Consider the following 25,970-nt stretch of genomic DNA (forward strand, 5'->3'; position numbering starts at 1 on the left):
AACATGGTTTGTGTTGGTTTTTTGAGAGGGGAGAGGTGTTCTCTGGTTTTTAAAGAAACAAACACATTCATAGGTAGCTGAACAAAAGTAAGAATTAACTTACCTAACTGCACAAGCGAATGCATAGGCCCTACTCCTCCCAAAATTCCTGGTAGCTGGTTTTTCTTTATATCATTAAGCCATTCACTGATGGCATAGGAGAATAATTTATCCACACCTAATAAACTAAAGTAAATACAAGGATTATTTTTTTTAAATAAACAATTCCTAATAAGATAAATGCATTCATTATTCACCGATATAAAAGATGTCATTTAAACAAAAGGAAAGCTTCATCAAATGTCTTTTGTTGCTGTTGGCTAAGCCAAGTATTTAAATTGTACGTGCTTCATAAAACAAACTCAAAACTGCATAATCACATCCAGTTCCATAGGAAGTGAACATGCAACTAAAATGAAAGTTTATCATCAAGAATAGCACATATATTAAATTCTGTTCTGAGTTAGAAGTTCTTGAATTATATACATTTGAAAAAAACTTAGAATCAAAAAGTATTCTGGATTTAAGAAGGGCATCTTAAGAGGAAATTTGCTCAAATTTGCAAATTTGCAATAGCAGTGTTGATCTACATTTTGAGAAACTTACCCATGTCTATAGCAAAGCCTCTTCAGCTTTAATTCTGAGCAGTTCAACTGAGCAAGCCCAATAAGAATCCCAGCTAATGTTCCCTGTAAGTGAAATATTTTGTTATCACATACATTTACTCAACCCATACAACCTGTGAGAAATAATTTCATCATCTCAACTCTTACTTACAAGTATTCTGTCTAAATATTCTCTCCCAGTCTCCCAAATGTGACTCGTCACAGTGCTATGAATCATGTTACATGGAAACTTGCAAAAAAGGAAACTTGGCTTAACCTGCTACTCAAAGAAAAATACCTGGATACAGGAGGGCTTCTTCAGAAATAATAAACTATAATAAATTATGCAAACATAGTTCTGGCTTTAGTGTGTCCCAGGCATTCTAAAGCTACCATATTTCATGTTTCATTTCTGATATCTCGGCAAATTCAAGAGGTTCCTGCTTTCCATATTTTCTTACTGATTTGCCATGATAAAGTACAAGTGTTTTTGTGCAACAGGATTTTTTTATGTCAGATTCTAAACTCAGTGTGATAAAGAATGCACATTTTAACAAGAACCATGGGCATTTTTTTCATCTGTAACAAATTCTGCTATTGCCACTGAGGCCTATATATTACTAGACTGCAAGGAAAGGAAACAAGGACAATAAACAACACTATTTTGTTCTGGCATCAATGAGGAAAAAATAAAATAAAATGCACAATTATGGCATCAGACAGCGGTATCATACTTTGAGGGGCACTGCAGCTCTACATTATGATTTCAAGCCAACCACGGAGCTCACAAATGTGACATTCAAGTTCTATCCTGGATTAATCATATTGGGGTATCCACCCCTAGTTTTCCAATTAGGAGTGAAATGAGGTTAAGCTTTACTAAAACTAAGGCGGGGGGGAAGTGTTTTATATTTGTCACAATGGCATCCTTAATGAGTAGGGAGCATAAAAATATACCCCCATTCATGGGGAGCAGGGAGGGGAGAGCAAAACAAACAGCATCAAGTTTTTGTTCTATAGTATCAGCATTACACACAAACCTGATCCATGGAGACATGCTTGCCATGGTAATCAAGCCGTATTGGAACTTCTGATGTAAAGCGAAATTCTCTGGGACACAGAAAGGAAATATTATAGTGAGAAACATGAAAAGGAAATGAAATTATCTTTCTGAAAAGAAACTCATGGTTTCCCATTCTCCTGGAATAGGATATCATACCCTTTTCTGTAAAACATAAATCTTTCTGTTACGGTGTTAGTACTTCAGAATAAATGTACAAAATACAATGGCAAATTCAGCTTTTCTTGGTTTATTTACATCTATTTCAGGTCAGCATTTGTAATAAATTTTAAAGTCTTGCAAATGTGTTACTAATCCTCCAAGTGAAAATGTTAAAAAAAAAACCCCAAAACCAAGCAAACACCACAAAATGATGGTTCTGTGGGCAATATTTGCTTTCTACAAGCAGCCAATAAACAAAAAAATGCACCTTGCCTGAAGGACTGGAATAATTTATTACCACACTTTCTTAAAACTTTTTGTAACAAAAGTTTACCTGAAAAATACTGGCTGATCACTGTACGATGTTGTTTCTTGTGAGAACTGATCATCCTCTCCATTAACCACATCCATGGAATCAATGCTGCCATTCTCATTTGCTTGCTTGTGTGATGCAAAAGAAATGACTGGACTTGGTTCCTTAAGGCTGCTGACATGCCTGGGCAAACTACACGTAACTTCAGCACCAGGAGACTTTTTGACTAAGAAAAGAAGTTACACACAGTAAAGCGACTCATATTTTTCACAGTGATTACACAGAGATTGTATTAAACAATTACTGCATCCTTAGTAAGTTCAAATGCTTATTAGTAGGAACTAGCAGAGCAATATTTAGATTCTCTCAGTTTTTGATAGAAGTTATTACATGCAGCTGAAGTTGAGGTTAGTGCATCAGCATAAATAATGTATCTGGTTCTAATGGCAGTACTGTGAGTGCTTCATCACCTATGCATTTCAGCATGACACCCCAACAGGAATAGGTAAAGAAAGTATAGCTGCTAAGAAATATCCAAATATACTTAATACTGGAAATGTGCTTTTCAATATATACTGCTTTTGCATAAGATAATGTAATTGATAAGAAGTACTGCTTCAATAATAGCTTGAAGTTGTCTAACACAGAATTCAATTTTATAAATAAGCAGGACAAAGTATTAGTTTTATCTAATAATAACTCCTAATAGCACATGCAGCCCTCAATTTTTCCAGAAGCTCTTATTAAATATCCTCCAATTTTGGTTCAACCTCCTTTTAGAAAATGAAGATTATGGGTGTCAAAGACCTTTGTTCATATTTCTAAAATAAAAAGCTTAAATACCAAAGGCTTTTGAGTTCTAAAAAAAAAATCAGTCATTAATGTCAGTGCTCAAACCCCCACACAAGTTTTTATACACACAAGATTCACATGTGAATTTATAAAATAACTGTACCCAAATTAAAGGACAAAGAAGCAGCACTTTTATGTTAGATTTTTTTAGAAATATACCTTCAGGATCTGGAGTAACTAAGAGTTCTACTTCTGTAGAAAGGCTAGTGAAAAAGTCCTTCAGGAAAAACAAGGCATCCTAATGGCAAAAAGTAAAATAGAATCAGGTTAACATAAATACAAAGACTTTAATTCTCTAAAAACATTATCTACAATTCCAGATCTATTTCTATGCAGATATGAAACAAAACTTTCTTTTTTCTTTTTGATCCTTTAACATATGTATAAACCACAAAGAAATCTAGGACAGAAACCAGAAGGCACTCTTAGCCTCTGCATCCTGTTCCATATAACAGGATTTAATGATCTATCTAGCTTGTTCTTAAAAATTCAGGGTTATTTTCATAATTTCTACTCTCATTTTTGAGACTGTTGCAGTACTGAGTTCCAGAACTCAGTTATAAACTTTTTTCTGATTTGCAGCAGAAGGTATTTAAATATAGTTTATATTCCTCTCTAGGACTGTGAAAGTCAATCAAATCATTACAAATCAGGGTTCCTCTCTGCTTCATTAAAAGTCATTAATATCTGTGGTATTCATGTCTTAATAATGCCATAAAGCTATTACATCCCAGCTTTCTTTTCAGACAGATGCATTACACTGGTGCTTTATTCATCTTACCATTGATGACAACCAGACTTTCTTTTCCATTTTGACTTCCAGCTGATAAAACTAACAGCTTAAGCAGTAATAACAAGTAATTCTAATAACTGCATGCTGCCCTGTGCTTCCAAAAAAGCTGTGGTTAATTTCATAGAAGTTGTAAAGGTGAATTTTGTTTATAGTACAAAACATAAAAGACTTAAAAAGTAACCAAGAAGGAACATATTTCCTCCCTAGATGGCAGCATTTCCAGACCATTTTTTCCTAGACAAAATTACTGCACACTAGACAGAGCTCAGTTTTGCTAAGAGTGAAATGAAAACCTGGTCTCTAATGTGTGTTGCAAGAAAGAAAAGGTATGGAAGTCCTAATTATGCTCCTAAAAAATCCAAACCCCACATAGCTCTCTGAAGATGACAAATTAAGGAAGAAATGCTTCTAACTGCACTTCACATTTGCCAGCACAAACATATAGAGCTCTTACTGCTTTAGAAAAACCCCAGTGTTTCTTGAATATATCAAAAATACCTTGCACAAAGCCCTGCTAAAGCAAGTAAAACAATTTCTGCTTTTCCTGCCACTGCAGTTGCTTGCAAGACAAAGACTTCAGGTTACAGAAGCATTTCTCAAGTGTCAAGTGCCCTTGACCAACATGTTGTGAGCCACTTTAGGATTAATGATTAATCTTATTAAATTAAAAACAATGAAGTCACTTTATGAACAAACAAAACCAGATCATTCAAGAATAAGTAGTTATTTTTAAAAGCTGTGACTCCAAACCCTTTGAGAGTATCAGAAGTTCCAGGAGGAAAACTGACTGAGAAAATAGTTTTGTCTAAGATATTCTTAGTTTTTAAATAAAAAAAAAAAATTTTGTCTTTGTAATAGCTGGAGCAGAAAGCAAGTTCTAGCATGGATATAAATGAAACAAAAGAGATCCAAAGATTAAATAAAAAAGGGATCACACCAAGAAAATGTAAAATGTAAAAGATGCACGATGGCTAAAAGTATCTGGTTAAAAGAAACCCCAGGTATCATTCAATAAAGAAAATATTATTTTATTTTTTGCCCTGGCACAACCAACCTGGTCAATATTGAGGCGAAGTGGCATTAGTGAAACACGTAAACAGCATTCCTGTGGGGATCTGCCAGACTCTGGACGGACATGTAAAGCTTTCACTGTTAACTGAAAAAAACCAACAAGACAAATAAAATTATTAAATTTCAGAACACCAGCTAGCAAAAACATTTACTGCTAAATCTCTGTACTAGTATGATTCCACTTAGCAATTACAGTATTGAATGAAAACTTCCTCTGAATGTTATAAAAAAATAAAATTAAAAGAAACCCCCCAAAAAATTACTAAATCCCTAAATCCTTTATAGAACCAGTAAGACTACTGTTTACCATAAAAATACAAATCTGCATGTGAAACTGTGAAAGGTACCAAAGTAGTCCTGCACATCTGTTTTTTTTAACTAACAATCTCACACCCATTAATACCTGACATGCTGACATTCAAACTGACTTTTGAATTAGCCTTAATATCTACAAAGAGTCAAGCAAATAACTATCAACAAATTATATTACTTCAACGTTGCACGAGCTCATGTCTCTGCTTCTGCAAGATCAGAAGTGCACATGGCCCCCACAATGATAATTCTATCACTATAATTGTAAGAAATTAACATTTCATAGCTATACCATGTTTGAATGTGCTTTTCTGGGCATCTCCTTACTGCAGTAGAGATAGAGAAATTTATTCATTTGTGATGTAGCTAAGCGATCTCTGATCTCCAGGTCTTGAACAATAAAAACTTGTCGTGACACTGGCTGCTCCAACAGACAAGATTCACCTTCTGCACCACCTGGAGGATACACCTCATGCTGGAATTTCACCTTTTAAAATGAAAGAAAACCAGCACAATCAGCTTCATTGATAAACACCATTTAACAGCAGAATAGTTCTTTAAAAAAATAAACAAAAATCAGGGAAGTATACCACATATAAGAACTTTTAAAGCTGTCTACTATTTTAAATTTACAGAAATACTATTAAGATTTCTGAACACTATTCAGGTTTTTACTTATCTAGCAGTAGAAATCTTCCAATTTCTAGTTCCATAATTGTTTGTATTTTAGCATGCAAATTCAAGCCAAAATAAAGAGTACTGACTCTTTGATAAGGAAATTTTACTAACGTAAGATAAGGAATCAACTTCACTTTCTTTAACATTGACTCAGTTTTTTCCTCTCAATCCTGACATCTTTCTTACTTTATGGTGAAGCCTGTACCAGGCAACCTTGCAGTTCTTGAATCCTGCAGCCTATAATACTTAAGAAAAAAAATGTTTCTTCCCTACCAACTGACTTCTCAAGTGACTCAATGTAAATCTCATTCAGCATTTTTCTTCAATTCCAAGTTATGTTCGTTTGGCCACCCCCTGATGTCGCTCTCATTTCCAGGTGTGGTGACCCAAGCCCATCATCCCCTGCTCCGCAGAGCCCGCGCATCCCGGCCGGCAGTGAACGCTGCTGGGCACGCACAGAGAGCGGCAGCGGCCCCTGCCGGCCCCGCGCTGAGCCCCAAGGCAACACCGTCTGCGGCACCTTTGATTCTCCTTCATTCCTTTAAACATTACTGCTCAGCCGTGTGCCAAGTTAGGGATCCAAGTAGGGGAAAAAACCTTTATACTGCTTCAGTGCTAACACCAACTCTCATTAAATATCTGCAAATTGAGAGACAGCTATCATTCTACAAATGAAGTTTTCCAGGTGGAATATTAAATGCTTCCCTTTCTCCTTTTGTTTATTGCAATGTCATGTTTTTTCTAGAAAATGCTACCCTAAGCATCACATATTTCTGGCAAGCTTGAGGTGTTAATGGGATGAATTTTAAGTTTCAGAAATGCACATAGACTATAAAAAAGGCCTTTATTTTTATCTAATGCCTTTCATATTTATGGAAACATTTGAAAACATCTTATTTTAAAAAGATTCTGTTATTGATCCATTTAACATGAAATATGTTTAACTCCTTGCCAATATTATTCACAGCACCAGAAAAAAGCATTTAGTTCCTACATTAGAGCTAACCACAGCCTAAAAACAACTAAGATACTTATGCCTGAAGGGTGCTAAATATGTTAGGGGAAACACAGAAACAATACTCTGATACAACTAGATGCTATTTCATACCCAATTATCAAACTGATACACTGAATATTCTCAAAATATGTATGTCTTGCTTATTTTGTTGGAACACCTAATTTCATATCAGGGATACCTATTCAGAATGGAACTAAAGAGAGGAACACAGAACAGCAGTTGTAAAACTTGGTTATAATAAACAAAAGCTTTTAAGAATATTGTGATGGATATCCTCCATCTTTAGAAACAAGCTTATTCAGAAAAAAAAATACTATGCTAATACTAACAGTTTTTGTTGAACAAATTCTACATTCATCACCAAAGTGATTGCTTAGATGTAGATATTGTTGAAAGAAATAGGACTGAACTCTAATGGAAAGGTGTTATCAAAGGAGTATAACATGTAAAGATATCCACAGAGAGAGTCATGGCTGAAGCTGTTTCTGTTACTCACCTTGCTTAATTGTATTTCCATTAGGAAGTCTGGGTTTCTTCCTCTTCCTCCACATGCTGTATTCCGTCCATGCCTTGTTGGTGTATGGGAAGGAGAACTATGGGGACTTCTGAGGAAATTAAAAGGAAAAATACTTTTACAGATTAAAGTTATCTTACTGTTAATCTACAACTAAATGCACAAGATGTAACTTCTTACTCTTTTAATTATATTCAAAAAAACCATTGAAATTACATTACTGTTAACTAATTAATTTCTTTTTGTTCAAGTAAAACACATCTAAGCAGAATGCCAGGTGTATGCATCCCACCAAATTAACATTCATAAAACATTTCCTTAGTTTCGGCTGTAATAATTTTATTCTCTAGCTCACATGACATCCTGTACATCTTACACTTATGCTCCTTAAGTCCTGATCTCTTTAGGAAAATTTGACTATCAATATTACTTAAAATGAAATCCATCCCTCCACCCTGCTCCAAAAATCAGCAAAATCAAACCCAGCTTGTCCAGGTTAAGACACAGGAAAAATACACTCTGATGTGTGGAGTTGAACTGAGTGAGAATCTAGATAATCTTTAAGATCCCTTCCAACCCAAATCATTCTATGATTGATTCCCTGTGAAAAGGAAGCCAAGAAGCAAGCAAGGGAGACTTGAGATTGAATAATAAGATTACTCCAAATCAAAAGAAAATAAATAATTTCTAAATTTTCTAACCACATAATTAGATCAAACACTTACATGAAACTTTTAGCTGGAGAAGTTGGTGGTGCAGTCCCAAAATCCCTTCCACCATAAAGATGCCAAATAAGAGATATTTCCTTTACAACATAGCGTACCAGAGGAACAGGAAAATGAAGTGGAGCTTTGCTTGTATCCGTTTTTTTTATAGGTTGACTGAAATGATTTTCTTTTATGATAATTGCATCATCAACCATTATTTTTATAACTGGCTCTTCCTCTTTTTCCTAATTAAAAAAAAAAAAAAAAAAACATACAGCATTGAGAAGGTGAGATCATCTTTATTGAGATGTCCAATTCCTTCCTATGAAAAGGAAACTTTTCTGTATTGTCTTCTAAAGCTTATACAACACATGATCAGTTTAGAAATGTTTCTTATAAACTACAGACAAAAGCATGTGAAAAAAGCAGAACCTGTGAAGTAGTTAAAAATAGCAATAAAAAACCCCAAACCAAAACAAAAAACTTCCCCACCCAAACTATAAACAAAACTAAGTACTAGCTGAAAGCAGGCAGAAAACCACAGAAGAGCCCAGGCCACCCTATTGGCACTTCTGGAAACAAACAAGCTCAACTTCAACTGGGAAAATGCAGCTTCTAATCAGGGACCCAAAAACTGCTTCTGTCCATTAAGAAGAATGCCACCAGACAACATGCAGAGGACAGACATTGGTGTAAAGTGACACAAAAATTTATGTCTGATGTTTGGCAAGGATTTTAGATCCTTAGAAACATTGAAAGCTTAGATTAAGAGAAATGAACAAAAGATTAGAAGACGTGCAAAGCTACTGTTTTGATAAATACTGGTTTTTGCTTAACACATTTTTTTCCTAACCATGCCATTATTTTAAGTTGATATGACAATGATTAAACATGACTAAAATGTAGGAAAACTGCCAATGTTTAATGTAATGAGAGATGAGAGAACAATTACATAGTGTTGAGATATAGAAAAATCATATCTATTTGAAAATACTTGCTCTCATTCCTAACAGCAACAATCACGAATTCCTTCCAAACAGAAAAGTACCACTAAGCAATCACAGAAATCTACATCTTATTTACCCAGGCTTTCCATAAGCTTTTATCTAATTCAGTTTATATACAGACTTTTTTAGTAATTTTCAAAGGATCTTACAGCAACAGCAACTTTAGGTGCAAAAAGAATGCAGAAATCATCACTTTCTGCTGGAACATCTCCCATGGCCTCACTTATCAGGTGATGAGTAAATGAAGCATAAGTGGGACTTGGCTCTTGTGAGACATTTCCACTTTCATCTGGAAACAGGAAGAGATCTGAGCAAGATGGCTCTTGAGTTTGAGATTTGTCATCTAAAACTCCTGGGAGTTGAAGGAGGATGGAGAAAAAACATGTTTCAGTGGAAAAATCCTTACAAAATATGAAAATTAAGTAAACTCATGTTTGCTATTTCAATTATATCAAGGAAATTTGCTTATTATATCTTGAATCAATTCCTACTATAAATAATATACAATTCTCAAGTTTCTTATTCTGGTAGTAAGACCACAGCATCAAAACCTTTCAGTACCACAGTGACTGCTCACCCTCTACCACAGAAAAAAAGAACAGAGATCACGAAAATAGTAACAGAAATCTACTTGCAGTACAAAATCCTTATCAAATTTAAACTTGAATTACACTCTGATACAGAAGCCATAATCCTGTGATAAAATCAACTTTCTTTTCTATCTGCTAATTGAAAAAATTCTTTATAGCTAAAAGTTCTTCCTGTGACTTGAAACTGTACCTTCTTCCTGGACCTCTCTCTCATACAGAAGAGAGGTCTTTATTCCTCCATACTAACTTCTACTCCTACAGAATTTGGGGTCTTGATAGAGTTCTTGGGGTCTTGATAGATTTCTTCCCTGCTGTTTTCAGTACCTCAGCAATGTGTATTTGACTAGAATCTCAAAGTACTTCTGCATTACTATTATTAAAAGCAAGAATCTGTTCCATAGTTTGAAGACTTCAGACATCCTAAGTACCTGCTCCCATTCTTATTGCAGCATCTCTACATACACAAAACTTTCAATTCCACTTTCTTTCCAGAAAAGTTGTACTTTATCAGTAGGGGTATGCCTTCAGGAGATTCTCACCATTAGACTCTTGCTTGATGGCAGAAGCAGTCTGTTGAGTCTCAATTTCTTCCATGGCATCACTCATCAAATCCCGTAAAATCTGCTGCTCTGATTCAGCAAGGCCTGGTCCGTGGGAAGATGGTTGGCTAAAGGTCTCTACCTGTAGGAGAGGAACTATACATAGTTACATCTCAAAAACAACAAATGTCAAAGAAGATTTTCTTAGAACAGCTTGCTTCACAGCTCTTAAACTGTGAGAAAAAAACCCTTAACTTGTTAAACAGTCAAGTGATCTGAAACACCAAGCTGGATGATTCATAAAGTAGGTTAGAACATTATGGTTCAGGGTATTTAGATCTGAGTACCTGGACAGTCCATGTATGTCATGGAATTTTCTTCTTTAGATATGAAAAAAGTACAAGAGGTAAACAGAACAATGTTTTGAAATATTTAGTGACCAAAGAAGGAAAAAAATACTATTTTAACCCTGAAATATATTTTAAATTAGATACAATTTGATACAATTTCTTTGCAGAAAATCACATATTATTTGTAAATAGAATAGGGATTAAAATTAAAATATATTATTACCAAGAACCAGAAAGTTAAACTGCTATCATTTTGCCATTCTATACCTTCATTTTTGGCTTGCTAACTCCACGTTTAACCTCTGTCTTAGCAGGTGGATGTAAATCACCATAACTTGCAATATATTGTATGAGATTCATTAGTGCAGCACACGAATCAGAGCAGGTACGAATATGGATTACATCACTGGAACAGTGCAGCTCAAAACGAGGTTTAGTCTAGATAGCAACAATGAAAAAACAAGAACAAACTTCAAATTATCCTGATGTTCCATAAAAATGACATATACACAGCTATTTTTAAATTATTTTACTTAACTAGTCAAAAAATGAGTTAAAAAATACTGGTAAACTGAAAAAGCTTCTTTGATTTTAAGTATAATAAAGTAATTTTCAAATCACAATCTCTCATGAAGATTTTACATTTTATTTTGTTTGTGATTAAATACTTACTCTTTCTCCCTCAGAATCAGATTTTACTGTTGTAATGGTTAGTTCCAGCAGTCCCATATCCATAACACGAACATAATCTGAAATATGATCATTTTAAAAATTACTAAGAAAATAGCAAAACCCTATATACGTAGTTATAAACCCATTAAAACCAGCATGAGCTGGAATCAAAGTCTTTTATATCTCTGAATTTCCTTCTTCTATGATGATTACTTTCAGAGTTCAAGTTTCAGCTACTCAAATGAAGAACTTGAACCTTTTCAGTCCAATGTATCACTCCCACTTCCACCATCTGTGTGCAGTGTAATCTTGTAAGATATTTACCTTCATCCCATCTGTGTGAGTTAGAGAAACCAAGGCACACAGGAGCTGAATGACTAAACATTCTATCAGTTTTTAGCTGAAGTGAGAGAGAACACATGTTCATACTGTACTAATCTTTCAGTGCCATTAATAACTTATTTGTCCTCTTTTGTTGTTTAAACAAAACAGGCATGCCTTTACTGTGTCCCCTACTGGAGATCTCTTACCTAAGCTAAGTACACATTTGTGGGCACAAGGTTTCATTATTTCTCCAACTCCTTTGGTAAATATTGATTCAAGTTCCTCAGTCCTTAAAGGTTCTTATCATTTCAATGAGATCAACCCAGCTGGTATGATTCTTTTCAGAACCTACAACTCTGTGCCATATAGCACCTTTCAAGTTCAACTATTTATAATATATATCTCATGAGATCTCTTTTCTATGAAAATTTCCTTCTGTGAAACTCCAGATTTTTAAACATATGCTTTTTCAAATACCCATTAGTAAATTGTAACAAGAGGAATTTCAAGGTGCTCTTCTCTGACATACTTCTGGATTCACAAATCCAAACCAGAGCACTCAGATTTTTAGCAACATTGCACTATTCTCTCATACTCTACTTGCTGCTTCTTATCCCCTCAGTCTTCTTCTTAAATAACCTTTATGTATACTGAATATGCCTGTAATTTTGTTTTTTTAGGCTCTGCAATTGATTAGTCACATCTAAACCATCCTTACCTCTATGGAGGTTCACCATGACAGTGTTGCATTTGTCAGACAAATGCAAAGCAGCTTCATCTAAAATTATCCTAAGAGACAAAAATTAAGATGAAATAAAAATGCTTAAAGAAATGCTGGGCAATTAGTAAGTCAAAAGAAATTAGTATATAAAAAATATTTTAAAACACAAATATACCAAGCATATCTTAAATTCAAACTCCTCACTTTAACCTTTCATAATTTTTAAATCTATTGACAATTAACCACTGCAAGATATTTTCCCCATTGCTAATTATATATATTTTTACATTTCAGTTTATATATTTAATTCTTCCTAGAATAAGAAATAATGCCTTAATCCTTAACAGTTATTTGTATTTTTGTCTTTTGTTTCAAGATCACTTAAAAGGTTTTATCAATAAAAATAATCAACTTGGTAGATATTTCACAACAAAACAGGTAAAACAGAATGAATATTCAACTGAAGTTGCAAGAAAATTATTAGAAGTTACAGATACTTTCATTAGTCATTAAATATTCAATTAATTAAAACACTGTCACCAAGTAACAAATTATAAGAAATCCTAAGGTCTTACTAATTCATAAAATAGACATAACTTCATTTCAGGACATTGCAATCTTATTAAAAATGCAGAATTGCTCATTGTTAAAAAAAGCAATCTAACTAAAAAGTATAAATAAACAAAATTATTTAACCTAATAAAACAGAAGGATTACATGTGAGCAAAGTGTATTTCAAAAGACAGAAACCAGTGTGATCATTTATACAACATGAAAGCTTCTGAGGTCAAAAAAGCAGACAGGCATTACAAGTTTTACAGGAGCTTACATGATTCATAATAATTTAAATCATACCTGAGAGTAGAAGAGGATTTATCTACTGCAACACTACTGGAAATGCTGAAAGTTTCAACAGTAAGGAGAGATCTGACTGGCAAAAACAAGGGCCTAATAACAAATTGGAAAAACAAATTAGTGCTCTGCACCTATTTGAAGTTCACTCAAAGCCTTACAGATTACCTAACTCCATCTTCTCAGATCTAGGCAAGTCATATCCTACTTTAAATTCCTTCTAGTTAAAGGATGCCTGTTAAGTATTTTTTCCAAAAGTGCCTAAGTAACTATTATTCATAGTATGCAAACTTAAACTTTCCTGAAGAGTAAGTATACAGCTGCAGTGTCAAGTGACACACTTACATTTTACTTACCTGTAATCAAGAGCACAACTCCACAGATGCACATGAAAAGTTGTAATTGTAGCTGGAGGACTATATCCCAGAACAGGCTCATCAGAAATATTCAAAAAATATAAAATCTAAAAATCACAAAAAATATCAATACTTCAATATCTATTAAATCAACAAACAACTACACATCACAAAAGAGCAAAAAAGAAAATCTGTAACAGGTATGACAATAAAACGTTAGATTAGTAGAAGGAAAAGGTGTGAACAGCCTCAGATATTTAAAGATGTTTACTCAATATCTTATTAGAGAGAAGCACGGAATGTAAGCAACACAAAAAAACCCCCATAAAAACCACATAAAAGCTTCAAAGCTATGGAAAAGACCAATCCAGATACACTCAAGTGGCTCCTTGTAACAAAGCTTCACAATGCATTTTTAAGACACTGCCCAAATAGAATCTTATTCATCCCTCTTTGTAGTTGTTATTACAGTGTTTGTATTTTCCTTGCTCTCTCTCTGAAAAGTTAACTTTTAGTTAACTCTGCATTGCTCAAGGTATCTTCAAGTCTTTCTTGAGGGTTGGATATGGGAAATACACTCGTAACCATATTGTATAAACAGCTTTTTCATGTACTACCACATAAAACTAGCTGCTATCCTCCTCTGTAACATCTGTCATAGTTCCCTCTTAAATATGTTATACTATAGAAGTTCTTAAAATATTCCAGGCCTGGGGTATACCATCACTGCTAGTCTTTTAATTTTTTCTTCTAACTACCTTTTTGGACAATTTTTTTATTTGATCCCTCCCCCTCCAAAACAGATTGCCTGTGATGCACTTGGAAATGTTACTTGAGAAAAATTTCACAGAGCAAAGAAGCGACATGGTGTAAAGCAGGTTACACAAACCCACAGGAATATTATGCTGAGGAGAAAATAAGGGCACAGCAGAGTCCAAAGCCCCAAGTTCAGCTCCACACAGTTATACAGTAACAATGCATGTTAAAATCAGCATATTATACAGACTGGAGGATGAACAGGAGCAGACTGAGTGTCAAGGGTTGCTGTTTGTAATCCAGTATGGGGCAGGTACATGCAAGGACACTGCTCCTGTGCTAATGGCATGTTTTGCCTTGTGCACACACACAGATCAAGGGGCTCCAGCCCTGTCTGCTGTGCTCTACCTCTGCATCCACACCTATGCCTACAACCCTTCTCATTCAGAAGTGTTTGTGTAAACTGCTGCTCACTGCCTCCCCAAAGTCCTCCAGTACTGCTTTTCCAGCAATACAAAACAAGAAGTATACAACTGAAAAATGAGACTTGAGGGATAAAGTGAGCAGAAAGGAAAAATACAGAAATGCTTTCAGAACTACAAATAACACATTTGTTTGTTTCGAGGGTATTTTTAACTTAAGGATTATTTACGTACTTGAATATTATTGCACTGAGATTTTTCATCTGAATTTTAAACAAAACCCAAAGCCCAAACCCCAACAGAATGAAGTAAACCCTGCCAAGAGCCTCCCTGACATGTTATGGGCAGAAAGTTAGCATGATGGAAGGAACAGTACCAAGTGGATAGACAAGAAATAATTTAAAAGTAAGATTATCATCGGTCAGTGGTCTCCAAGAGAAACGGGAAAGAAAGAACAACACTTTCAAGAGCAGAGTATGATAATAAAGCACGGCCTAACATCAAGACTTTCAATCAAGATTTAGTTTGATAGTTAAGGCAATGAGACTGAAATTGAAGATGTAATCAAGAAAACAGCAGCAGCCTGACCTGTTCATGCCAGCTTAAACCTGAAGGCAACACACGGTGCTGAAGGGTGGCTCCTCGCAGTCCAACAGCCACCAGAAATTCCTGCACAACAAAGTTGCATGACTTGGTTTACATGAAACATGTAACTATTCACATGTAGATTATGAAACTGTGTTACCCTTCTGCACCCAAAAATCTCCTGGTGTCTAGGAGAACTTTGCTTTCCAATACAGAAACCCTGGATAACACAGTATCATCATACTTTCTGCAACAGGACACTGCAGAAATGGCAGTTTTGTGGTGGTGGTAGGAAGGCAGGCTGCCTGCACATTCACTGTAGGATACAGCAGAAATAGGAGTACCAGCAGTACCAACTTAAAGGAGTTCACATGTGAGACAACTGAACACCCACAACATTTTGCTGGTCTGCAGAACCTTTCTTTAGATAACTCAACCAACCTGTTTGTCACCACTGTGCCAGCTAAGAGGTCCTCTTTCAGCCACACTAATGAATGCTACTGTCATTTACCAGTCCTATTCCAAATAGGTAAGCAAAGGCTGCCTATTAGATGACACTGCTAGCTAACTGCAGTGTAATTCTATATTTGTTCTTGCCTGTTTTAACAACAGAGAAACTCAACAAAAACAAAAAATGTCAACTATTCAAAAAATGCATTCAGTAAAAAAATAGTATGATCAGCAAAGTGAAGCATTGGAAGAATTAGTAAATTAAGCTGCTGCTTAAATTTTATAAGCCACCCAAAGATTCTAAGAGAAAATTCGAGTTTGAAAATTAATGTCTGAGAACTATATGGCTTCTTCATCTGTAACCCTTCTAACTCCATGTCTAGATGCTTCCATAGAACTGAGATAACTCAACTTATGAAAGTACAAATAACACAAACCTTTGTATTGCTCTCTATTTTATCTGATTGGATTTTGACTGCAACAGTCAGCATACTGGGACTATCCATTCCTACACCATCTGAAGTAGTCCTACTAAGACCATCCTCTTCAGAAAAACAAATAGTAGGCTCTAACCAATGGGGACGTATTGTGCTGGGCAGTCGTACTTCAGAGGAAGGGACAACTCCATCTACCAAACCTGCAAAGAGATTTTGGAATGAATTACCAAAGCTGTTACTGATGAAGTGTGAAGGAAAATCCTTTTTATGCTTAATGCCTACAGAATTATTTTAATTATCAAAGTTAGTCATGCTCAACAAAGAACTGTGAAGGGAAGGTTATGGGTGATCCAATATTTAAAACCACAGCTCTAGCTATCATCTTCAATGTGTCTATTAGGGATTGAATTTTTCATTTGCCCAACAAAATAGAGATGTTAAAATAAAGGACAGAAATCTCCTACAGGTTACATGGAGAATATGTGTCTCCTCTTCATCTTATGAGATGGTGAGACAATAACTAAGCCTTGTACTGAAACATGACCACCACTGATTCACAGGCATCTGAAAGGGAAACCTTGAAAGGTTTAACTACATGGGGGTTACCAGACATAGACAAACTACACAGCCAAAATTCTTCACCTGTGGATGACAACTAGCTACTGAAGAAAAACACAGCAGCCATTGGTAACCTGCAGTTTTTTTAAATAAATAACCAATAACATGTAGGAAGAATGCATTTTCATAGTAAAGAATAGGCTGTACAGCTAATTTGCCAAAGGATCACAGTATCTCTGAACACCAGCAGTTGTCTGGAAAGCTGAGGATAAACTTTAACTAATTACAGTTATAATGAAGTTGCATTTCTGTAGCATTTAGAAACATTAGCCATAAATTATATTCATTGTGCCAAATGACACACTAGGAGAGTAAAGAGAAAAAAAATACAGCATTTTCCCTAAAAAGCTTCAAGCTTAGGTGATTTCAAATTTAGCCCCAAAGCCACCTCAATCCCATCCCTACCTTGATGATATAAATTGAGGCTGCTAGAATGGAGACAAACATAGTGTCTGTCCTCAAAACCTTCATATTTAGTCACACTGAAAAGGGAACCACCGTTAAACTCAAACCAAAATTCACCATATTTTCCTTCCAGTGTATTTCCATCATCCTGCTGAAGGAAGAGAAATGATAAAATTATTGTTTGTTGACAGTTTGCTGCATTTAGGCAGTCTAAACTAACACAACACTTGCTATCAATACATGTTTTCTGCCTTGCATTTCAGTTATTCTCACATGTAACAAAGTACACAGAATTTGCAAAATACTGTGTTGCATTACTGCCTAGTTATAGTAGCATAAAGATTACAGAATTACTGTTAAAAACACCACCTGCTTCTAGATAGGTACATACAGCATGAAGGGGCCACCCATGGTCAAAACAACAAAAAACTTGTTCCAGCCCCAGTGCCTTACCTTTACATCTGTGAATATTGACACTAATCCATGTGTCACATTTAGCAGAACAGACAGAAAGCTCTGTGAGTTCTTATTTTGTGAGTCAAGCTTTTTCCTTCTGCGTGAACGATAGTTTGGATCGACAGTGGAATAATACTGTAGTGTTTCTTCCTCAGATCCACTTTCATCATCTAATAGATAAAATGAAGTACAACTCATTCTCTTGCTAGTACACATATTATGCCAATAGCTCACTCTTTCTCCATTGGTAATGCAATTCAATTTCACATTTATTTTACCCAATTAAACAGTAATCTGCTCTTTTTTCCCCTTGGTTTATGTTTTCCCATAAGTTTACAAAATCTTTCCACTAACATCTCAATCACTTCAGCCAATTACACTTCTAAAGCACTATAGCTCTAGATAATTTATTAAGTGTATTACCATAATGAACTGCAGATTTAAATTGACTGAAGCTATCTTTACTGAAAGTGTTGATGAGTTGGCTGGCCACAGATAGTCCAACACCATAAGAAAGGTTTTCAAATGTTTCCACAGGAGATGGAGCTGTGGGTTCCCATAACAATAAATCATTGCTGATCCTAGGAAGAAATACATTATCATTACACAAAATATATGAATATATTCCCATTTTGTATTAAGTCAGTCAAGTATAATTCCTTTGCAGACTTTATATAACAGATTCCAGACTACATAAACAGAGAAAATAAAGTTCACGAGCACAAAACAATAATATATTCATGAGTAAAAGCAATAGAAAAATGGAAGTAACTTCTGTAATTATGGTATGCACATATCAAAGTCTAACATGTGATAGTGACACAAAAGACTCTATAAGTGGGTATATATTTGCTCAGTAGGTGGGAGGGGGAGTTGAGAAACCCTTATTTTGATCACATCAATTTTCAACTAAGCTGCAGAAACATTAATTCTTTTGATTTCAAGTGAGTGTGTCTGTCAGGGTAAAGACATTCAGTACAGAAGTATTCCAACAAAATAGTCAATGGAAGGTTCTGCTTTGTCACTTTGGAAGTGAAAATACTGGAAGTAATGTCTATCAGAGACTAAAATAGCTCACAATCTCTCTTGCATATTTGCACAGCACAGTAACAATCTAGTAGTATTTTGCTGGTTTTCAGACAGCAAACTAACAGAAATAAATGAACACCCATCCGTAAATTTGGCTTGCTTTCTCTACATTTTCATAAACCTTTGTGAGCCTTACAAAACAGGATTAGATTTTTTTTTTCTGACTGCCTTGCAAGCTCTAGATTTTTCGACGGGAAGAGTAAAATTGAGTGCAAGTTTCTGAAGTATAATAATCTGTTTAAAGAAGAAATCAGAAAGATTAGAGCAAAATGAAACATTGCACAGAGATCTGAACAAAGTGTTTACTGAGAGCCAAAGACTATTTAGCTTCACCCTTTGTTCACAAAATCTGCCAAACACTTTTTAGCAGTCAGCTGCCATAGCACTGATCAGGTGCATGACACAGTGGTGTCATGTTAACTTGGAAAAATATTTATATAGCACTTTGTGTTTTTCAATAAGCTATACAAATGAGTTCCTGCTATACCTGCTTAGACAATTGCTTTTATCAAAAGTGACACAGAACTGAGAGTACGGGTCATGATAACCAAGCAAAACAGTTATACTTGCCTGTTGTACAGTTTTTCATAAAAGCTTTTGTTTGGTAGTGTTAAGTGAATGTTTGGTAGTGTGAGTTCCAGTACATAATGAGAATTGCTAATTGTTTTATCCTGAAACTCAGTCATTTCAACTATATCTCCTGGCATCACCATCTGAAAGAAAAAAGAAAAAAAATTCTTAAGTTAAAGAAAAAAAAAACACAACCAAAAAAACCCAAAACAAAACCAAAAGTGGAAGGCAGAAGTTGCATGTAAAGTAGTGAGATGGTATTCATTTTCTCTATCATAAGCACAAAGCAGTAACAAAATGTTACAGTACCTCTTCATTTTCAAACATGACCCTACGAGAAGAAAATGGAGAAGGCTCTGGTCTCCTAATATCACAGACATCCTTCAAAGAATGAGACCCTCCTTCTTCTTCTTCTTGAAAGTTATTATCACCTTCTTCCTCCTCAGCTGCTATCCTTTCCAGAATAGAGTGCACAGCCAGAGGGTTTATTTTCAATACAATCCTGACATTGGAGAAGTTAAGCAGAATAAGCCATTAGAGATGCTTAAAATGTTTATATTTATGCTCTGTCACATGTTCACTAGTTCTACTGGCTTGCCTTTAAATACACATAGACTAAATAACTCAAAATTCCAGGGACTTTTTTATTAGATAATAACATATTTTATTACCTAAAACAGTACTACTAAGAAAAAAACTAACTTATACACACAAAGGAACGCGGTACCATCAGGTAAAAGAAAATGTTAAGTGTCTGCTTTTTTCAACTCCATTAGGTGATCATATAGGTGACCTAAGAAAAGTCTAGCACTCTCTCAAAATAAAACCTGTTTCACTAGACCATTAACAGCTATAAAAATGCTCTACTGCATGGTGTAGCTTCTTACATGTAAACACTGTTATAGAAAATTTTATTTGTGCCATTATAAAAGAAAAAATGTCCACAGAAACTTACTGTCAGAAAGCCACTGAATTTTGTGGCAAACAATGTACACAGCAAATTCTGTAGCAAATCTAAAATTGCCTCTTTAAACATCTTATTACATGCTTCAGCTGCCAGGTCCTTCTCTTCAGTAAGTCTGAAGCACTGTATTGCCTTGCATGTGATATAAGCTGCAATAATTCAGTCACAATATAATTATTCTTGCTATACTTATGGCTTATATTATTTTGAGGCAAAATTCAACTAGGATGAGTGGTTTGGTATTCAGTCATGAATGCAGGAGAAAAGGTAAAGTAAAAAAAAAATGGGAAAAAGTTTCAAGTCTCTAATCATTTACCTAACTTTCAGTGAAATTTACTCAAGTCCATGCAGAAGTCATACATTAAACACCATATTGCATTATTATAAATGTAGAAGTTACAGGGTTTTTTATAAATTCTTGGAGTCTTTTTAATAGTTACATACTCTTTCTTTGCAAATTATTTTCAATCATCTACCACACAGGCATTCTGGATTAAAATTAGAAAAACAACAGTGCTTCATAAAAATTTAATCAATCCACATTAAAAACATGAAAATTTATTTTACCGAGGCCAGTCAAAATTGTCTGATGATGATGTTATATCTCCATCTGTGCCACCTGACACCTGAAAAAATTTTACTGGTGTTTCTGCATTATCTTCTTCAAATGAACCTGAATAGAAACGAGATTTTTTAGAAATTAACAGATGAATGACAACTGCTAACTTCAGGTCAGCCACTCCTCAAGTTGGAGTCAAGCAAGATTAACCAGCCAATGCTACTTATTAAGATACTTAGGCAAATTTTGTCACCTCTTCTTCCAAAAAATTAATACTAACTTTTAGAAACAAAAATTATTTCACATTATTTTTAGCTAGCAGTATTTGGAAAATCAGACACTTCTAATGCATAGATACCAACATTTACATTTATAGCATCACTATATTTTGTCACAGCCTTGATTAAGTACACAAAATGAGACAGCAGGGAAGATTGCAAATATAAATCAGTCTCAGAGATTTATTACTTTGAAAGATACTAGAGGCATGAAATTATTAAAGTTTTTCAATGATAGTTATTTAGGGAATCAATCTTGGCATCACAGCACTTCTAGGGTTGAAAAGGACCTCTGGATGTTATCTAGCCCAACCCCTCTGCCAAGGCAGGGTCATCTAGGGCAGGTTACACAGGAGTGTGTCCAAGGTGGGCCTGGGAGACTCCACAACCTCCCATGGCACCTGTTCCAGTGCTCAGCCACCCTCAATGTATAGAAGTTCTTCCTCATGTTAATGTGAAACTTCTTGTGTTTCAGTTTATGGCCATTGTTCCTTGTCTTGTCTCTGGACACCACTGAAGAGAGTCTGGCACCATTCTTTTGACACCTGTCTTTGAGATATTCACACACTTATGAGATTTCCCTCTCAGTCTTCTCCAGATTGATCAGGCTCACCTCCTGCAGCCTCTCATCATATTAAAGATGCTCTAGACCCCTCATTAGCTTTGCAGTCTCCACTGGACCCTCTGCAGGAGCTCCTTGTCTTTCTTTTACTGAGGAGCACCAAACTGGACACACAGCCTCTCCTCATAGCAGTATTGTTTGGACTTTGCTATTTAGTACAGAACACAAAATTACAGTAGAGATATCATATCTACTGCAAAATTCAGGTGGAAAGACACTCCCTGGGTTACTCCATATGAGAGAACCTCTCTCTTAACTACACAGTACCTAGAAAAATAAAAAAGGACTTCTGAATATAATATTAACATTCTTACCAGTTAGCTCTTTAAAGGTAAGCTCTAATTTAACTTGTTCTGGAGTCGAACCTCCTATAAATTCAGTTTTAAATTCCATATCTGTAAATTCAAGATGAAGAATCTCCTTCTGAAGTGATTTCTTAAACCATGGTCCTCTTTCCTGATCTGACCGTAGATCAGGTATTGGGAAGCGAACAGAGAGTTTCAATGCTGGGGCAGTGACTTGAACAGAAACTCTACAGTTTGCAGGAGTATGAGAATCATCCAGAAAAACTTCAGCAAATGCTTTATGCTAAAAGAATCAAAGAATAAAAAACAAAACACAAACCAGAGTGAATAAAAACCCCTCTGAATTAGAGAAAATAGCATTAAAAGTGACTATGGGGAAAGCTTTTGATGATGTAATATCTGAAAATGAAAAATAATATTTGTATCACAGAAAAAACACATCAAGACCAACTGCAACTGTTCTTAGGATACTTTTCTATTATAGGTGTCATGAAGATTCTACTTAGAAGTCAAGTTTTTGCAGAGATTAGCAATCTTTAAAAAAAACTGCTATTTTTGCAATTATTTTTCCTCTTAAATTAGATAGTGAAAGTACCAAACAATATTCAGCTGCAGTTAGGAAATACCATGTCTCAGACACTCGTTTAAAAACTGCTGCTGTTGAAAAAGTAGGAATTACTATCATGTGTATTTGTCCCTTTCAGGAAGTCAGGGTGTCCAGCTCCTGTCACTTTCATGTCCTTCATACCCTCCCTACTTTTGCTGATCATTGAAAGGAATCAAACTTGCAAGACAATTATATTTACAGAAATAATTGATGTCTTACAATTTTAGGAGTCTTAAATAGTTTTGAAAGCTGATTTTTCCATAATCAGTAAATGCAGCAATAAAATTACATGAAGATTTTTGGTGCTGTGCAGAAAATCAGTTAAATGCAGGTAATCATTGCTCAAATATTTTAAGATAAGTCTTTAAATATTTTATATATATATAAAGATATATATATATATATAAGATATATATATATATCTTTAATGCTATTGTGGTAACCCAAACCAATGCAAATAAGCTTCAATTTCTTTCTGCTGGTCCCAGAACACTAGAATGCAATGCAAATGGCCCCCATTCTCTCTGTCACCTACCCCAAAAGCAGGTAATACACCACAGAGACAACTAGGCTGATTGTGACAATTAAAGATTTTAGAAGTGGAATTGTTAGCAACACTTTCTATCAGCTGCTGGAGAACATAATGGGACAGATTAGGGATGAGAAGTCAGTCAAGATTACTCTTTTTTGCCCAGTTCTCCTTGCTTCAAGAAGCTGAGAACTTAGGCAGTTTGTGAAGCATCTACCACTGTCTTTTGGTCTGCTTTCAAGCACACAATCACTGAATGCAAAATGAGACTGTCAGAAGTTGGAAAAAACCAAATAAACCCCAGTCAACCAACCAAACAAAAAAAAAAAATCTCATACTAAAAAAAAGCACCTCAGCCACCACAAATCAATGAGAACTAGCAGTCTCAGGCTTACTATCACCCCGACTTCCTCCTGCAAAAAAACCCAGCAAGTTCATTAATCAATCTCACTTTAAACTTACCAGACTTATGTGCTTATTGTAAGAAGCATACATGTGAGATGCCATCATCTCCACTGTAGTTAGTTTCTGGGGTTGAAGTAAGGAATTTAATCTGTCTACAATACTAATATCCAGCTCACAAAACACTGGACTTAACTTTATTTGTAACTCTGCTTTCTGTGGAACAGAGCTGAGTCTCCCTTGACTACCCTGAAAAGAAAGAGAAGAAGCACTAAAATCTTCAACACAATACAGTGAAACAAATTATAATAAGTAGGAGTTAAGAACTCTCTGTTTTACAGTCAATTTTCTGTTCAAATGAACCAAATTAGACAAAGGTTATTGTACAGAAACTTAGTAATTTTAATCTCCCACCTTACCTGAGGTCCTCTATTATCTAAATGCTTATAATGCAGCTGAAGGCATGGCATAGAATGAGAATCATTTCTTTCTTCAGAATGAAATGTCAGCAGCTTCAGGAAAAAAAAATTCAAAATGTTTAATAAATAAGAAGGAGTTGCCACAGGAAAATATATTTATGACATTTTACTTAGAGCAGACAGGTAACCACACACTGAAGTCAGTGAACAGAGCCCCAGCTCAACTGTTTACTCAATCCACATATTCAGCTACCTTACTGGATATCTCTGACCACTAAAAGAGCTGGAAGAATAATCACCACCACAAGAAACTTTGCATTGCTCAACTCCATTGCTTAGAGTAAACGTTTTCCAAAAACTAATACCCAAACCACGTCAAGCATATTTAAGAAGTAACTAACAAAGTTTGGCTACCTGGTGCTGTTCCTGTCAGGTATGACAGAAGTTGGTTCACTATTTGAGCTCAGAATTAAAATGTTAATTTTAACCTTAAAACTGTAACATATTTAAAAAACTAAAAAACATTAAGAAACATTTAAATTACAACCATTTTACAAATCTACCATTCTCAGTTATACAATTAACATTTTCTTTTTCTGGAACTTTTATTTTTAACATACCTCTGTATAGTGAGGCTGCATGGAATGAGAGTCAGTAGAAAAAAGGCATTCCAGGAATTCCATCTCACCAATGGATAAGTCAGTACTAAAACTTCGTGAGGCAGTCCTTTGTCTTTGCTCATAAGACACTTTGATGCCAGTACCTATAAACCTGGATTATTAAAATTAATAATTATTAAAAGTAGCATAAATCAATAACAATTATGGAAAGTCAAAACTTAAGTAGGCAAAAAAAGGATCTACAATCATTTTTAAATCATTAAAACATCATAATTTCTCCAAATACATGAAAATATCTAATTGTAACAGATTTAGCAACAAAGACAATGAAGCTCATGTTACATAATCAACAATGGTCAGCATAGAGAAATTTGTAAAGTACATTTTAGGCATCTATCCTGAGGTGCAGTTCATATAAAACTAACATCCTTAGACAATGAAGTAGTCAAATGTCTCACAAAGTCTAAATTACATACATAAGGTAAGAAAAGATATATATACCCTTAAATATTTTACTTCATACACTGTACTGGGATGGTAAAAATTTCTGCAAAAAAAAGACTGTTGCCTGACTTTATTATCTTGTTCTCACTTAGACTTTATCCCTACTGATATCATATTTTGCACTCAGTAAAACCCTAAGCTCCTTAAAGCAGAAATCACTACATTGGAATAACAACAGTTCTGTAAAACACAGCTATTTCTAAAGATATTTACTTAATTATTCTTGACTCTCTAGGCTTCTGTCATAGAAACTGTACTTAATTTAATTAATCTATTAAAAAGCTAGGTGATTTTAATGTTTATTCTCCTTTCTTTTTCTGTTTCAACTTTTTTTAAAAAGATGTCTTGAACAACAGATGTCAAAATTCAAGACTATTTTGAAATTAATAAAGAAGACTAATGCAATTCAAATATTAAGTGACACAATTCCTATGGTAATAAACTTACTTTATTCAAATTTACTTAAAATATATTTTTGTTACTTATATTTATTAATAAGCAAAGTTATACCTAAGGTGATCATGAGAACAAGCTTCTGCAAATACTTCTCGGAAGGACAGAAAATCTTCTGTTGAAAACTTAACTGGCTCAATCTTTTCTATTCGGGCAAAGAAATCCCGAGCCATTGGTGTCAATGGGTTAAGGTTCAGTGAACTTTCAGGTGGGGGTAAAGGGTCAATATGAAGTACAGACACTGAGAAAGTTCCAACTGCCAGTCTAAAAAGTAGCTCAGGTCTGGATTCATCCACAGAAACAGATCTGGATGGAATAGCTGAAATACAAAATTAAGTTCACGTAATTTTTCAGCAATAACACATTTATAAAATCATCTTACTTT

General features: G+C 34.8%; 1 protein-coding gene across 2 annotated transcripts in view; it reads right to left on the bottom strand.

Annotated features, from left to right (window-relative positions):
• The window catches only part of ATG2B (autophagy related 2B), a 45,036-nt gene that overhangs the window by 6,653 nt on the left and 12,413 nt on the right, over window positions 1-25,970 (bottom strand). Inside the window, exons 11-39 of one of the 2 annotated variants that reach the window (XM_054636003.2) lie at window positions 25,643-25,904; window positions 24,629-24,779; window positions 24,009-24,101; window positions 23,650-23,838; window positions 22,061-22,334; window positions 20,855-20,960; window positions 19,633-19,825; window positions 19,324-19,466; window positions 18,088-18,245; window positions 17,662-17,834; window positions 17,209-17,356; window positions 16,186-16,385; window positions 15,302-15,382; window positions 13,536-13,642; window positions 13,183-13,275; window positions 12,325-12,395; window positions 11,283-11,359; window positions 10,878-11,048; window positions 10,261-10,402; window positions 9,281-9,483; window positions 8,143-8,369; window positions 7,400-7,508; window positions 5,500-5,694; window positions 4,879-4,980; window positions 3,191-3,269; window positions 2,201-2,405; window positions 1,685-1,754; window positions 646-728; window positions 104-225 (exon numbers count right to left, since the gene is read on the bottom strand). In XM_054636003.2, the coding sequence (XP_054491978.2) occupies window positions 104-225; window positions 646-728; window positions 1,685-1,754; window positions 2,201-2,405; window positions 3,191-3,269; window positions 4,879-4,980; window positions 5,500-5,694; window positions 7,400-7,508; window positions 8,143-8,369; window positions 9,281-9,483; window positions 10,261-10,402; window positions 10,878-11,048; window positions 11,283-11,359; window positions 12,325-12,395; window positions 13,183-13,275; window positions 13,536-13,642; window positions 15,302-15,382; window positions 16,186-16,385; window positions 17,209-17,356; window positions 17,662-17,834; window positions 18,088-18,245; window positions 19,324-19,466; window positions 19,633-19,825; window positions 20,855-20,960; window positions 22,061-22,334; window positions 23,650-23,838; window positions 24,009-24,101; window positions 24,629-24,779; window positions 25,643-25,904 (4,227 nt within the window). Of the gene's footprint in view, window positions 1-103; window positions 226-645; window positions 729-1,684; window positions 1,755-2,200; window positions 2,406-3,190; window positions 3,270-4,878; window positions 4,981-5,499; window positions 5,695-7,399; window positions 7,509-8,142; window positions 8,370-9,280; window positions 9,484-10,260; window positions 10,403-10,877; window positions 11,049-11,282; window positions 11,360-12,324; window positions 12,396-13,182; window positions 13,276-13,535; window positions 13,643-15,301; window positions 15,383-16,185; window positions 16,386-17,208; window positions 17,360-17,661; window positions 17,835-18,087; window positions 18,246-19,323; window positions 19,467-19,632; window positions 19,826-20,854; window positions 20,961-22,060; window positions 22,335-23,649; window positions 23,839-24,008; window positions 24,102-24,628; window positions 24,780-25,642; window positions 25,905-25,970 lie in introns of both variants that reach the window. The other variant, XM_054636002.2, reaches the window with a different exon arrangement.

The sequence above is a fragment of the Agelaius phoeniceus genome, chromosome 6 (assembly GCF_051311805.1).
Source record: "Agelaius phoeniceus isolate bAgePho1 chromosome 6, bAgePho1.hap1, whole genome shotgun sequence".
Classification (NCBI taxonomy): Eukaryota; Metazoa; Chordata; class Aves; order Passeriformes; family Icteridae; genus Agelaius; species Agelaius phoeniceus.